We start from the raw sequence: 16,059 nt of genomic DNA on the forward strand, positions 1-16,059 counted from the left end.
AGGAAGGGGGGGGGGAGAGGTATTCGAGATGGTCCAGGTAAACTTAAGGTTGGGGTGGAAGGTGTTGGTGAAGTGGATGAACTGTTCGAGCTCCTCGTGGGAGCACGAGGCGCTGCCGATACAGTCATCAATGTAACGGAGGAAGAGGTGGGGTTTAGTGCCGGTGTAGGTACGGAAGAGGGATTGTTCCATGTAACCTACAAAAAGGCAGGCGTAGCTTGGGCCCATGCGGGTACCCATGGCCACCCCCTTTGTCTGTAGGAAGTGGGAGGAATTGAAAGAAGTTGTTGAGGGTGAGGACGAGTTTGGCTAAGCGGGTGATTTGGGGGTAGTTTTTGATTTGTGACCTTTGCAGTATGTTTACACTTGTGCTAGTGCACACGGGTATCTTTTGTCAACTGGTGGATGCAAGAATGTTCAGCCCCACTAACTACTTCAGTAGAGTTGAAAGCTTTTTAACTCTGTTCTGACATATTCTTCAAGGAGGAAATCACACGTGACTGCAGTTTGGAGCATAATCAGGAGATGGATTGCTGTTGATCAGTGTTAGCAATTCATTGTTATATCTGTGGTCATGAAATCATAGTCCCATCTGTTTGCATTTGCTGCCTCCTCTCCCCAAAAGGTGGTTATTTGAAGTTCCCTTGGTGCATCTAGCTATAATATTCTGTGGGGCTTTCTTTTCGGGTAGCTACTAAATATATATATATCCGCAAAAAGCGTACTTTCAAATTACAGCTTAATGTCTAGTCTTGACACTGCCTACTTACTTTCCCACAAACTTCTTGCAGTGAACCATTAAGTATTTAGTGTCAGTTTCTACAAAAATGGAAGCATCCTGATGCTGCGTTACTTTACATTCCTGGTTGTTTTTTTTTCTTTAAACTCTTAATATCAAGAAGGATGAGCTGATTTCCACTGTTTGCATAGGTCTTTCCCTTTTCTCCCTCTAACTCATCTAGATTTTTCTATCCTCTTGTTTTTTTTAATAAAAATTCTATTGCAATGAATTTCCCCTGTGGAATTAATTCTGTTGACCAACTTTTTTTCTTGTATACCACCAACTTGGATGCAGTTTAAGGTTTGTGCTTTTGATTTAGTATAGGACAAATTTTCTAATGCTGTGGTCTGCCATTTTGTTGACATGGCAATCCAGAAATGATGATTGAAATCGCACTAAATGATTCCTCTCTTTTATAGTTAATAATGGCTGTCCTTATTACAGGCAGAGGGGGAAGACAATTTGAAGAAGATGCAGCTGATGGAGCTAGCTATTCTTAATGGAACATACAGAGATGCCAATATCAAAGCACGTAAGGGGACTGTATTTTAGTTTGCAAATTATTTTTGTTAAATATAGTGCCATGAATAACTTAGGATACTAAGTGATGCAGTGGGTTACAATGTCTTCATCTGTCAACGTGAAGGTTTTGCATTTGTATAGCATCGTTAACAAAGTAAAGTCACTTCATGAACAGGAAGGCTGAAATATTTAAGGAAAATTAAAACAAATAGCTAATAACTTGAACAAAGGTTTTTTGGTGCATCAAAAAAAGAGAAAAGTAAAGAAGTGTGATGGCTTAGGTAGGAAATTCCAAGGCTTAGGGCCTGCACAACTGAAAACGTGCTGATGGGTGATTTTAAAAACAGGTTCAAGGGACCAGAATTGGAGAGCTGCAGGAATTGAGGACTTTAGAGCTGAAAGATGTTACAAAGATGTGGAGGACTGAGACCTGGGAGGGATTTAAAAACCACGGTGAAATGTTTAGAATTGAGATATTGCTTAAATAGAAGCCAGTGTAGGCCAGTTAATAGTAATGAATTTAATGGGACATTCTGTGTTAGTATGTGAGCAGCAGAAGTTTGTATTAACTCCTAGAGGACAAAAATGGGAATGTGCTGAGGAACATTGGAGTAATCTAGAGAGCAATGCATGAATGAGATTTTCTGGAGCTGAGGGAAGGATGAAGTAGAAGCTGTTAAAGGTAGTAAGATCAGGGTTATCTCCTCCGATGCACGCACACCCACCAAAATAGTTAGTGGTAGTGGTTGACTGGAATACATAAAAACAGGAATAGGCCATTCAGACCCTCAAGCCTGTTCTACCATTCGATGAGATCATGGCTGATCCGTGGCCTCACTCTATATGCACCAAAGGCAGGTATATTCTTTTAATGCCTTTTGCTTAACAAAAACTTGCCGATCTCAGATTTAAATTAACAACCGACTCAGCATCCACTGCCATTTGTGGAAGAGTTCCAAATACTTAACACCTTTAATGTGTGTAAAAGTGCTTCCTAACCCCCGCCCCGACCAGTCAGTCCCCAATTCTCGGACTATGCCCCCTAGTTCCAGAATCCTTTCAATAATTTGTGACAGTCTCATGGGTTGTAATCTTCAATATTCTTCATATTTGGTCACAAACAATGCATTTAAAAGAAAGGAGAGGACGGGGGAGGTATACAGTGTTAGAGGGATTTAAATGGTTCAACTGTTTAAAAATCGGATACTTTTTAAGCTGCTGTCAGTTTTCTAATGAAAAGGATTAAAGGTTATGTAATGTCTTTTAAATTTACAGTTTAAGATTACTGATATGTGAAAGTGACTCAAGTATACAGTGACTTGTGGGGTGGTAACAAACTGTTTGCTTAAAATTATCCGAGTGTCCGAGTTAAGAACCAGAAGAAATGGGAAGTAAATGATTTGCTCTATTGAAGAGTTTTGAATTTGAGTGATCAGCTTATCTGTTAAATTCTCATTAAAATTAATTGTAACTTTTTATCAGCATGCTAAATATTTATTTTGTGATCAGTTTTGTTTTCAGTTTAATCTTTTGAACTGTGAAGGGATAGATTAAAATTTTTTTTTGAGTGGAGTATTGCCTCAATTCTGTTTTAATCCACTTCTAAAACATTACCTTGCATTAAGTCGGTCTTCTGATCTGCAATTTCATGGGTTTTTCCTTTCAAAACATTCACTTGCATGATTGTGCAAAAGTATGTAGCTTTGCATACCGAATACATGAATGAGATGATGCCAGTTGGAGCTGATTTTTTTTTTATATATGGGACCAAACAGGCATTTAGATTATTCTAAAGGAGCCTGCTATATTGATTGTCGTTTTTGTTTTGTTTTTGAGGGATGATTGCAGAGTTGATTCTAGTTTGCAATTCAGGTGATGGAAACTGGTCAACTGTTATTTCTTTCTAACTGCCCTGGCTCCTCTTGGTGACGTATGGCAGCAATGTTAGTCATACAAGCTCACTGATTATGTGAGCTGACAGCTCCATTCTTGTACAGAAGCCAAATACTCTGTGTGCTGGAAATCTGATAAGCAGAAAATGGTGGATTGCTCATCAGATCAGGCAGCATTTGTGGAGTGAAAAACTTAGCACTTTTAGGTTACTGACCTTTTTTTGTCAGCTGGCTCTGATGAAAGGTCTTTGACCTAAAACAACTTGTTTTTCTCTACGCAGGTGCTGCCTGACCTGAGAATTGCCAGCATTTCTTGACCTTTTTTTTTGTTTTATTTCCACACTGGTTTAATGATAGACATTTCTCAAAATAAATTCAATAAACAACTGGCATCACTTTGCATGTACATAAAAGTAACTGCATTTGGTAAAATTTTGTACAAATTTTGCACTCGCTCACTTGAATGCAGCTAAGAAAGTAAGAATCAATACTATAGAATGTAGAAATGCCAGTGCCACTGTCTGTACATGAGAATAATTGGGGCATGCATCTGTTTATTCACTAACAGTTCATCTGAGATCTGTGGATAATGTAACGTTTGAAATTCAAGGGGATTGGTTCAGCAAAAGAAATCCACTTTAAGAATTAGAATTGAAGAATTGTATTGAATAATAAGTATGCTTTTGGTTGAAAAAAATCTGAATTGTACACATTGCTTTCATATTTCCATTTCAGAATTATATAGGTATTGTTTAATAACAGATTCAATAAAATGAACTTAAAAACAGAGGAGATTAGGTACACAATATAACACTCCATTTCCCTGATCTCAGATAACTGTTAATGGTGCTTATCATATTGCTTGTTTAAACCACAAATTTGTCTATTTTTGTGTGGTGAGTTTGCTGTCTGTATCACTGTTTATTTTGCGCTGTCTTTGTTTCTTTAAAAATTTGCCTGGTGAATATTGGTAATGGGAAATCAGCTTGCAGTAGGGCTGCTTGTGTGGGTACATGTGATCATTGCATGGACTAATTTCCTGTTTTCCTTCCCTATCATACTTTTTCTTTAATTCTTTCCCTCCTGTTTCCTGCTCACCATCCTTTTCTTCCCCACCCCCCCTCTCAATCCCTGTTGCTTACTGCAGCTACCCTTGCCTTTTCTCTTGCAGCAACGTCACAGGGTCCACGGCTGATAACTGGACCAGCTGCGCCCATGCTTCCACCAGCTGCCTTGCGTGCCTCTACGCCAGCTGGTCCTGCCATAATGAATATAATTAGGCCAATTCAGACAACTGCAGTTATGCCTAATGGAACCCCTCATCCAACTGCCTTAGTGCCATCTTCTCCAGAAGCTGGTATAATTTATACAGCACCCTACGAATATCCATATGCTCTGGCACCAGCTGCATCTTTACTGGAATATCCAATGGAGCCAAGTGGGGTTCTAGGTAAGCAAAGTCAGAAAGTAAGACTAATCAATATTGACATTGTGAATTTAATGTTTTGTTTTTGGAAATAATATACTAGTCTTGAGTTTAAATATTGTTACTTGAAGTTAGAAAAAGGTATGGCTCTTTCCTTTTTAAAGGAGGACTGAGATTGCACTGCCTTTTATACTGCGTTAAACAAGTATGTTCATGTAGCCAGATGAAAATAATTTAGTTATTTGCTTTAAATCAAAAAAAAACACTGGCTGATTTTGTCCATTTTTCTCTGAGCTTAGATTCAAGATATTGAATGGAGTTTGCCACAGCAATTAAATTCTGTCAGCCCTACTGCTTTAAGTCTGTTTAAAATTGACTTTTAATCTTTTACTTAACAATCACTGACTGTACTAGACGCATCCAGTGTTGAATGGAGTAAATTAAAGATGAATCAATTATGAATAGAAATAAATATGTTTGAAACCAATGTATGCAGAGAAGAACTTGCTGTTGATTGCAAGGCAACGCTGTAGAAGCTAGGGGTTATTCATAGTATGGTTGTGGCAGTGGAAGAGGTAGCCAAAAGTAGTGATGTCCTTCATTTGAACAACGACTTTTCCTTCTTGATAATCGTACTTTCCATTTTAATAAAAAAAGGACATGTACAATATAAAATGTAATCATAATATTTTACTGTGCTTGAAACAACTTGCCCTGTAGTTCTTGTGCTAAAATAGTAACTGGAAATTTTATTAAAATTGATATTTTTGTAATGGCTTGGTGCAGCATGCAAGTACAAAAATACAAGTCTTGGCTATGTAGTTGGAGAAATGGCTACATGTAGCCCTTCTAGAAAAACTCATGGAGCAAAAGTGAAAACTTGCAACCTATAAATCATTTCTGCTTACTCATGGTAAATGGGTGCTGCTAGTAAGGCCAGCATTTATTGTCAATTTTTATACAATGTGTGCCTTCTCGGCGATTTGAGGGCTGCCAAAAGTCAGCCAGATTGCTGTGCTAAGTCCAGCATATTTCCTTTTTAAAGGGCCTTGGTAAACCAGGATTTTATGGAATCCTGTAGTTTCATGGGGTACCAGTTCTAGGTTTTATTCAACTAATTGCAAATAAATTCTCCAGCTGCAGTGGTGAGAATTCAACGGTATTATTAGGCCTCAGGATTGCTAGTCTAGTAATGTGGCCACTGTACTTCCATACCTAATAATGCCAACTTGTATTATCAAGATGTTTCATTTGCTCCCGTTGAACCACAGTAAACTTGTATATTTGAAAACCTTGGGGTGAGAAAATAGATGTTTATTAAAGCCATTCTGGCAGTCTGCATTTTTGGACTATTTGAAAAGGGAACAGCACATCCTGCTTTGTAAAGTGGGAACATGATAAAAAATCTAGTCTGCCTTCTTACAATTACAAATAACATTGAGTATTATTTGCCCCTCCTCACTAGTCTTTCCTGCCATTCAGTTCAGTTAGATTCCAGATTACCCAGTTCTCCACTTAAAAACAACATTACTCATACAGCAGGACTGTGCACATGAGAGATGGGGTTTGCAAGCGGGTAAGAAGCTTAATCATTGCAAGTTCATAAAGTTCATTACGCAATTTTTTTTAAGACTGAGAGCAATGGGTATACAGTACAATGTCATTGGATTCTTTCAAATGAAGATGTCTAATTGTCTTACCTTGATAATTGTTTGTTCTTAGGTATGGCTTTTCCAACAAAAGGCTAAGAATGCATGGGACATGTGTCTGAATCCTCAGGAAAAATAACTTCAGAAGAAGTGAAGAGTCTGACCAAGCACATTGAAACACGAGCAGTATAGCGATGCTTATTTTGGGTACAGGGTGTTCAGTATTTGGCAGGCTTTACCACATCATACAATATACCTTAAGACTTAAGGACACGGTCAGTGGTTTAAAGTACCTAAGCACTTTTTTGAGACAAATGTTCACTTGTAGCGATTTGTTGAAAAGTGGATACACTGAAGACCTGATTCGGAAGAATGTGATATCACATCCTGTCAAAGTACTTGGACCAGCAAGGAGCTGATATGTACGGTGATAATCAAAAAGTACCAGAATTAGAGGTTTCTTTCAGCTTTTCCACAAACTGTTAGATTTCAAAAGTGAAAAATAATTTAAAATCTTTTTTAATTGTAGGTGCCTGCACTACTTTAAGAATTACATATGAACCAGTAAATTTACTGAAAATTGCTCCAAATCAGCGTTTTGTTTATCCTTGAGCTGTTAAAATTCTACATCAGAATGAAAAATTGCAAGAAAAATGTCAGTAATGCAGTGGATTGGAACAGTGTTTGTTCTTGTCTATTGTCTGGGTTTAAATCCAGCCCAAATTAAATAACACTGTCATTGTTCTTTTAATTCTCAATGTCTGTATGCATTTGTCTAGTTTTCCAGTAGTTGTAGGTCCACAATTGATAATTCAATTGATAATGCTGATAATTCAAGAATAAAATAGACACCATTAATGTTTATGATTGCCATAAGTTAGTTTAGATGAAATTCTGAAATCTGTGGTTTTCTTTGCTTGACCCATATGAATACGGCATTAGCTTTTGGAAAGACTTGACTATGGTGAATTGAAGGCCAGATGAAAACTATTACTGGAATCATAGCTGGTCCCAAGCTTTCTTCCATCTACCAAACATTGCTGCTTTTTCTGTAATGGTGGGTTAGTGCTTTGGTCTCAGTAAAAACATTAATCTGTAAGCATTGGTAAATTAACCCATAACCTGCTAACTGAAGAGAAATTATAATTTGCAAACAAATTTGCTGTGGCTAAGGCTTTATGGGTTTGTCATCACATTGTGGAACCTCTGTGCCTGTGAATTGGATCCAGATTTGGTGAAGCTTCAAGAATGCTTTAATTAATGTCTCAAAGGAAATTCTGATGCAAAATCTGGAAATGCTGATTCTGACCTCCTTTCTTGTTGGTACTGTAAAGCAACTGTTCTGAGTTAGTCAAGTACATTTCTTTTTTTAAATCTGAGAGCAAGAGGTATTGGAATCTGATCTTCTAGCACACATGCACACTAACCACTGATCAACCCTTGTAACACACTGACACTTGCCAAACTGGCACTCGTGATCCAAATCTGCAGTGTTTCAATCTCTGCTTGGTGCAAGGCTCATTTATTTTTATACTTTTTTTTTTTACTAACTGCTTATCAATGGATGCTGTTGGGTTTTTACTGTGGTTCCAGATCTCTCTTCTGCACTAAGTTCCATGTATAAACTGATGCCCACAGTTTTTCTTGAATATTTACTGGTGCTAACTTAATTAACCATATAGCACAACAGTATAATTAAATAGATAACTTGTGTGGTGCTGTTTACCTAACAACACAAAATTGTAACAAGGCCCACAGAAGTCTTAAAGTTTTGGAAAGATAAAGAGCTCGTAAAATATTGTTGAAATTGGGAATGGACCCATGTTTGGAAGGGTTATAAGTTGTGTAGAAACTTGCCTTGTTAAATGCCAGCTATATGTATATGTTATATGTAGATCAGTCCTAACAGAATAAGACATGACTGAGGTTTGTATGTAACAATGTGGTAATGAAGCAAAGCCGTTTTCTTCAAAAAAGAAGTTCTTTGCCCTTTAGGGTTTGGTAAAGAACCTTCCTTGATGCTATTGAGAGAAATCCTGTAATTACTACTTTTGACTGCAGGGTTCATTTTAATCAGTTTACAATAATCCTATCAATTTATGTCCAGTTTTAGGATGTCGAATTTTAGGAAAAATTGTATTGCAGAAAAGGAGAAGCTTAGCTTATATGCCAGTTGTTAGGAAATATTGATTCAAGAAATGGGTGGTATTATCACACTTAAATAATTGCAACTAAAAGAGAATCAAATGCAATCTTGCTGATTTTTGTCAGTTTTTACATGCTGGGATAGGCCAAACAACTAACATTGACTATGAAGCTGCATTTGAGTAATTTACTTGGATGAATAAGTGATGCAACCATTCCTCAGGCCTTTTCTTAGGTTGTCTGTATGTTGACAGCAAGCGATTTCCAACCCTAATATCTAGAGTTGCACTACTTCAAGCCAGGCTGATCTCACTATGAGTATAAATACGTGCCTGACCTTTAGCTCCTAATTGCAGTATCTGAATGAGACCCTTTAACAGCCCCAGTGCACAATACTAAGAGATAAGCAGTTAGTAAAGTAATACTATCTGGCAAGACTACCTAAATTTACTTTTGCATAATTTTTCAAGTCATTGTATGTTGTTGAATTGTGTACTACTTCACCAATTTTCAGTTTTATTCTAGAAAAAAATTCTAACTCTCTTTTGGACTTGTTACAATTTAACTAGGTGCGATGGCAACTAAAGTTCGGAGGCATGATTCGCGTGTCCATCCTTACCAAAGGGTTGTGACCGCAGACAGAGGTTAGTTTAGACTTATCGCCAAAATGGCATTTACTTTGATCAATATTAAAGCTGTAACTTTGAGTACAGGCAGTACTTGGGTTAGTGGATTGAGGAACATGAAATGACCAACTGTAACGTACTGATTTTATTCCAATTATCAATAAAGAACACTACAAATCAAGAACAAATTCTTTACATTCCTGAATGGTACAAGCAGTAAATAATTCAGGAAAATGAAAACCAGTTTTACTTGCACTGAATCTAGCCTTTTTTTTGCAAATTCACTCCATCCATGACTTTGCAAAATAAACTAATCATAAAATAAAAGTACACTGTATGCATTTGTATAAGACAGGACTAGTTGCTGAGATTTTGGAGTTTTTTTTTGAATTGGGAGTTCAAAGTTATGAAGCTACTAAAATGTCCTCACTTAATCGTTTATCTAATGAATGCTTTGAACATTCTCGATCAATTCATACCTTTTTAATGTTTGCAAGGCAATATAAATCTGATAAATCAGGAGTATTATAATGGCTGGTTCCAAATTGGTTAGTTGCATTTAAATCTAGGACAGTAGTGTGGGCTTATACAATAATTTAAAAAGCATTAAGTTTGAAATATTTCAAAACAATTTTTTACTAGCTAAAAAGACTTTTGACTGTAGTTATTTCTTCATTTAGTTTAAGGTTAGAGTAGTAGCTCTTGCAGCTGGAATCATTCTTTATAAATAACTGCCTGAACAGATGATATTCAGCCCTCTATTATATAAATTGGAAATGTTTACAGTTAACGTTGGTACCTGAGGATTTATGATAGGTCTGCAAATATTTGAGGGTTATGCCTACTCTAAGACTGTTCAATTTTGCACTGAGCTTGTATTTCTTTTTTTTTGATCTCTGCAAATGTTTTGCTCCTGATTTAGTCTTAATAAAATATTGGTGTTCTAGCTTTCCTGTGTTGGAATTTTTGCCCTGGTAACTGCTGTTGTTTGAATATTTTTGTTCAATAAGGTTTTACTTTCTTGTAGCATTTCTTCATTATATTTAAAATAGTGCTTTTAATGTTCCATGTGAAATTGAAGGTTAACTTGCTCCAGGAAGCACTAGCTAGAATGCTCCCAAAGTTTGTGCTTGTGGGCAGAAGAGGTGATGAAATTATTAAATGTACATATTGATGTCACCTTTCCTGCAAATCCAAAGTATTATGTATATATTGTTCAACAGTGTGCCTGCTGTAAGTGTAGTCCCACTTCTTCCCTACTGGTTCCAAAATGTGGTGGCTTTATAGAATAACTTTATTTAATATGTGCAATGTTATAAATTTGATTTTAACTGTACTCAACGTGAGCTTTAAGGTGAATGATGTTTGTTTGTCTGAACTTTTTTGGCAATATGAATTGAAACTGCAAGCAGTTATTTGAAGTACATGTCACAGTTTTGTGTAGACTTTTTTCTCCAAGTATTCAATTTCAGATGCCCATTGAAATGCCCACTTATATTTGGCTCCTAAATGATCTGTGAAGTAGTTGGTTAACAGATTTTTACATGTTCATTCAATGTGGCAACAATGGTTTTTAAATGTATAATTTGAAATAAACCTTTGGAAGCAAAATAGTTTCCTCGAGCTTTAAATGTAAACTTTGACCTATGGCAACAGTACCTTTTTTAGCCTTGCAATTTTTTTGCTGTTAAATACTAATGTTTAATAGCAGTCAACGCAACCATCTTTGGAAAAACGTTTTGAATTCTTTTGCTGTCTCTCTTCCCACAATTTTTTTTTATAGACCTTCAGGGCTGGATGAATCCAATGGTCCTGGGTCCTGGACCCTACAAAAATCTGGCAGGACCACAATTCAAATTGTACGAGACCAAAGGATCACCATCTCAACAGTACCCAGTATGTAAAGTTACAGGCTTCTAGTTATTAACCAAAAAGTGAACACGTGAATTCATTACAATTTTGGTCTGAAATACTGTTTTCCACCATACGAAAGCTGTCACATGCTTGTGAGCAAGACTAAAATTCAACAGGATTCTGTTATCTGTGGAATGAGCACAAAAGCTAAAGCACAGTTGTTGGATACTTTGAACCTTCAACTTGTGTGCCTCAAAGAAGAGGCAGTGGTTTTTGAGTCTCCTGTTATTCCACTTGGGGCCTTCCCAGTTATTTTGACACCGGGAAAGAAGTGCCTGGTGTCCTGGGCAAGGATGTGGCAGCAGTCCATTGTGGGTTGCAGAAGAAAGAGCCTTAGTGCAAGGTCAGAAATAAATGTGGCATGATATGTCTGAAAACAAAATATGGCCCAATTTGTTGTGTATTTTGTCAGTTTAAAACTTTATATTTATGTATTTAATTATTTGCTCTCTTTCTTGAGGGAACTAGGACTGTAGTTAATGGACCACTGCTCTAAATTTGTTTGACTTTGGGTAGATGTATTTTATGCAAAAATTCTTCCAGCCTTGAACTTTATATTGTGACTGCTACTAACCATTAATTAGTCTTAAATGTATTTCTATTACTTTGTTAGAAGTTTGATGTTTTCATGTTCAAATCATGATACTTTTACTCATGATTGTTTCAGATCTTTGTCAATAAAAATAGTTTTATTAGTTATGGTTAGTTTTCATGTCATCAGTCTTCACTAGCTGACACTAATATCTTTTTTCTATCTTTTTGTTTTCTTATGTTCCTAACTACCCAGCTGCCACAGGCAACTAACCCATGACCTTTGACCTCTGAACTCTTCACCCAATGATGACCTGACCATGCCTGCCTGCTGATCAGTTAACTGGTTATCGCCTATGCTTGCCTGTCTTCAATGCAGCGAGCTGAGGCACTGTCTGTTCGTCTCGTTACCTAACTGCGTTTTTAAAAAAAAGTAAAAGCTCCAGCCACAGCTTTTCTGGTTGGGTGAATGTGTGGTACCAGAACCTGCACTGAATAATACTAAAGCAATAAGTCCAGTTCATCCCTCACCACTGTTTCTCAGTGATCATCTCTTAAAGATTCTCCCTAAAGAATGGTAAGAAAGGTCTCCTAACAGCACTGGCAGGGGATTGAGCGGTGTACAGGCAGTTGCCATGGACAAATGTGATGGACATCTGATGTAATTTATGTAGTAGTTAAAGTCTTTGAAAGCATTTGTGATTCATTATGGATGGACCTTGAGTCAGGTATATTGGGGGAGAGTTCGATACTGACAGTACAAAATAATATTGACCTCTACAATTAAGGACAAAGATTTAAAAGTATCTCGTGTACAGAACCTTCGTTTTTTTGCCAAACACTTTTCTAAGGCCACTTCTGACTTTTTTGAATCGTACCAGAATTAAGATGCCGTTTAGTATTATAAGCAGCTAAGCAAAGTTTCTAGGTTATTGAAGCTATTGAGAAAAGCATAATGAATAAGATTATCAATGAATTCAACTCCTTGGATCAATCAATATTTTTTTAAAAGGGATAGTTTCTCCTGTTCAGATTTATTTTACTTTGTAGCTTTGCAACCACTGTCTTTTGCCCAATTGATAAAATAATCTGCAGTGTGAAGTTCTCCACTCTGATGTTCTGTTTGATCAGTAAAGTTTCTGTTAAACCTTACCCTGTTTCCCCAAGAACGTTCATGTTCACAATTGTTCTTAGTTTAAATTTGACTCTGTCTAAACCTAGACATCTACTGCCAGTGCTACCTGTCCACAGGGACAATCCACAGTGTCAAAAAGTTTCAAAAATAGCTGCTGGGGTCTGAACTTTTTTTTGTTAAAGCATCTAACATCCGCAATCACTATTGTGCATGTTAGATGAAATGTACCTGACAAAGTTTTCCCCAACATATTTAAGGTCTTTATTTCGTTTGAGCTTCCTACGTTTATCCAATGTATTAGTCTTGTACTTTGAGCTCAGCTTGATTTTTAAGTGCAACCGATAACTTTCGTACTGTTCACATATACCTTGACACTGAGGTGCATTCATAATGTGTCATGTTTCTGGATGCAAAAAAACTGTTTCTAATTCTCTCCATAAATAGACACTTCTTTTAAGAAGGATGTGAAAGCCATGCTTGCCTATTCTATTTGCTGTATACATGTTATTAAAGTGTAGATAAGTACAGTGCATTTAAACCACAGAGGAAAACTAGATACTTTTACAGGGTGCTGGTGAAGAAATATATATTTTTGACAATTTAGCTTTTTATACTTACTTGCAGTAACAAAATACAAAAAAATTTTTAAAAAAGTAATGGAAGTGATACTGGATGGTTGTAAACAAAACAGAAGACCAAAACAGTGTATCTAGTGTTTTGCAGGGTTGTGGGTGAGAAGAGAGGAGCATAAAGAAAGCAAAATAGTGCCTTATATCTGCCTGGTCAATTTGTAAGTGTCTAACATATTGTTTGACCTAAGTATGATGCATGCCAGTCCATCATTGGAGAGGAGGGAAGCAGTCTTTATTGGCAAAAAAATTCAAAAGATGATAGAACAGTATGAGGACAGTTGTGTGAAGCTACTCAAGTTTAGGCCTGTCTGAAGAATTCAGTTCATTGATTCTATGCAACAAGTGTGAAATAGTTTCTCAACTAGTTTGTATTTTGTGCCATTTGTCTTCCTAAGTTTATACCTTCAATTTTCTCTGTGCCATTTTTTCATAAAGTCGTAGCCTTTTTTGAGTAAACATTCTAAGCAAATGTTTCCTATTAGTCACTTACAAAATGAAGGCCGCCTTGGCTTAGTTTTGCCTAATTAATTAAAAAGCCAACAAACCAGCTGTTATCATTAAACTGAAATGCTGCAGTGTTTGACTTCAGAACAAAGCGCATAAGAACAAATTTGAAACCATCTCCAATGTGTTTATTACTTGCTGCCCTTCAATGTTTTAATTTTTGTCAGCTTTCATTGAGTTTATACAAATAATGTAAACTCTTTTGTCAGTGTTATTTTTGTAACCAAAACATTGAAAGTTTTCTTAACAGTATTATGTATTCCCTCAGTTACATTAAGGGGTGTAGTTCAAAGACATTGCTGTTACGTGATGGTTGGTCAAATGCAAAGCAATTACATATGCTGTGTACAATATTCAACATATTGCCTACACACATGTATAGTATTGTAATTACCACCATTGTTACAAGTTTATAATGTATTTTTCTATCTTCATTTTGTATGTATATTATATACTATATACATTTTTTGTTCCCAATTTGAGGCCCTGTGGTTTTGATAGCCAGAAACTCTTGCAGATTCATTGTAATCATCTATCATTGGGAGTGTTGCCTTTTCTGACTTGTTAACTCATTATCCATTTAATAAGTTTCTTGTTAAAAATGTTTTTACATGCTTGCATTTTATTTCATGGTGTTTGCTGTTTCTATTAACCCTGGCATTTATTTTAATAAACGTTACAGTACAAATCTACTAACTGCTGAATAGTTTGTTTTTAACACTTGATAAACAGTCTGGTTCACTGGACTAACCTTTTGAAGAGTATAAATTGCTCTTGAGTACACACACGCACAAAAAATAACACTCGCTGAAAGTTGCTCCAAGTTATGTGCTACGTCGTCTTGTGACTTACTTGCACTGCACAAAAAGTAAACAGCGGCATTCAGAATTGAGTGGAGCCTGGAGGGTGATGTGTACATTGTCCCTTCAAGGTCGGGAACAAAGTAACATTTCTTTTTGAGATATCTGTCCAGTCTTGTCTATTGCCTACCAGCTAAAGCACCTTCTCTGTGTACTAATGTTGGACCTGGCCTCTGTGCTTTCTTCCTTCTTTCAACTAATGCAGGAGGTATTTGTTCATAGAGGCACACAAGCAATGATTGGGGGTAGGTAAATCAAAGTCGCCTTTTGGTGGGTGGGAGTGGAAGAGTTTTAGATGGGAGTTGGAGGCAGTCACGTAGTAAACTAGTCCTTTGACTACTGAGTCTGAAATGTAATATGCTGTAAAATGGCCTGCTTTCAAGTGTTTTTATATTATGTAAATTGAGAGGGAAAGAATAAGCACTGAAGATCTAATACAGTACATTAACATTTGGGGAATCTCAATGCAGTCAGCCCATGCCTGCAAATTCACTTTAAGATAAGAGTATGCATAAATAATATTGTTTGAAACTGTATATATAAAAGTAGTATTTATAGTCAAATTTGAAATTCACTTGTCTGTAACTTCTACCAAAAGGAGCTCTCCTGTACGCGTGCAATAAAATGACTGTTAAAACTGGAATGTCTGCTTATCAGTATCTAGCTTGATGTATTCAAAATGCAAATGAATTTCTTAATTATTGTCTGTTGTATAATTACATTCAGTCATATTGATGACTTGCTAGTCCTGCATTTCTGGACAAGGTGCCTAGATGCTTATGATTGATTGATTTAAATATGTCCAAAACCCCAGCACTATTCAAGTTTTGAAACCTTTTATATTTGCAACCAATTTTAAGTATAAATGGGGAAATCCTTTCTGGGAAAGATTTAATTAATTTTCTGTAATCCAATTGGATTGTGAGGAAGCGCATGAAATTGTGTGGAAGCTTTTATGTTCATTCACCTTGTTCCATTTTGAGAACTGGACTGCAAAACCCTTTTTCCCACCCATCCATTACAAAGTTCATTTCTGCTCATTATAGTGGTTTATCTCTGCACACGTCAGATTCCTAGGGAATGAATATTCAATTACTGTCACTTGCAGTTTTAAATTGGGCATGCTCCATATGAAAGCTTCTGATAGAAGCTGTACAGTTTGAAGCCTGATTGTTTGTTGGCCTTCAGAGCCGGAGGCTGATGACTAAATGCAGAATGGCATAACACGGGTATCATGTGAACAGAAAATAAATTGAACGAACAAGTATTCAAGGAATGAAGTGGCAAATAAAAAAAAGTGCTTCCAACTTGCTGCTGAATAATTTTGTGCAGCCAGATGGCTGAATCATGATATTCATCTGTGTTTTTTGGATAATTCATGGATCATTTTGCATTGTAATGCAAGTTGTGGTGTTGTGCAGGGGCCTTTTTATTTCCAAAGT

At 36.5% G+C, this 16,059-nt stretch overlaps 1 protein-coding gene across 10 annotated transcripts in view; it reads left to right on the plus strand.

The window, feature by feature from the left end:
- Positions 1–15,260, plus strand: part of qkia (QKI, KH domain containing, RNA binding a) — a 92,553-nt gene extending 77,293 nt beyond the window's left edge. Inside the window, exons 5-9 of one of the 10 annotated variants that reach the window (XM_048613119.1) lie at positions 1,226–1,313; positions 4,367–4,645; positions 8,985–9,059; positions 10,825–10,937; positions 11,727–15,260. In XM_048613119.1, coding sequence (XP_048469076.1) covers positions 1,226–1,313; positions 4,367–4,645; positions 8,985–9,059; positions 10,825–10,937; positions 11,727–11,759 — 588 coding nt within the window. In that variant the 3' untranslated portion in view covers positions 11,760–15,260. Of the gene's footprint in view, positions 1–1,225; positions 1,314–4,342; positions 4,646–6,343; positions 9,993–10,824; positions 10,938–11,726 lie in introns of those variants that run through there. The other 9 variants (XM_048613120.1, XM_048613117.1, XM_048613118.1 and 6 more) reach the window with 9 other exon arrangements.
- The last annotated feature ends 799 nt before the right edge of the window (positions 15,261–16,059 follow it).

Source organism: Rhincodon typus, chromosome 27, assembly GCF_021869965.1.
Source record: "Rhincodon typus isolate 14 chromosome 27, sRhiTyp1.1, whole genome shotgun sequence".
Classification (NCBI taxonomy): Eukaryota; Metazoa; Chordata; class Chondrichthyes; order Orectolobiformes; family Rhincodontidae; genus Rhincodon; species Rhincodon typus.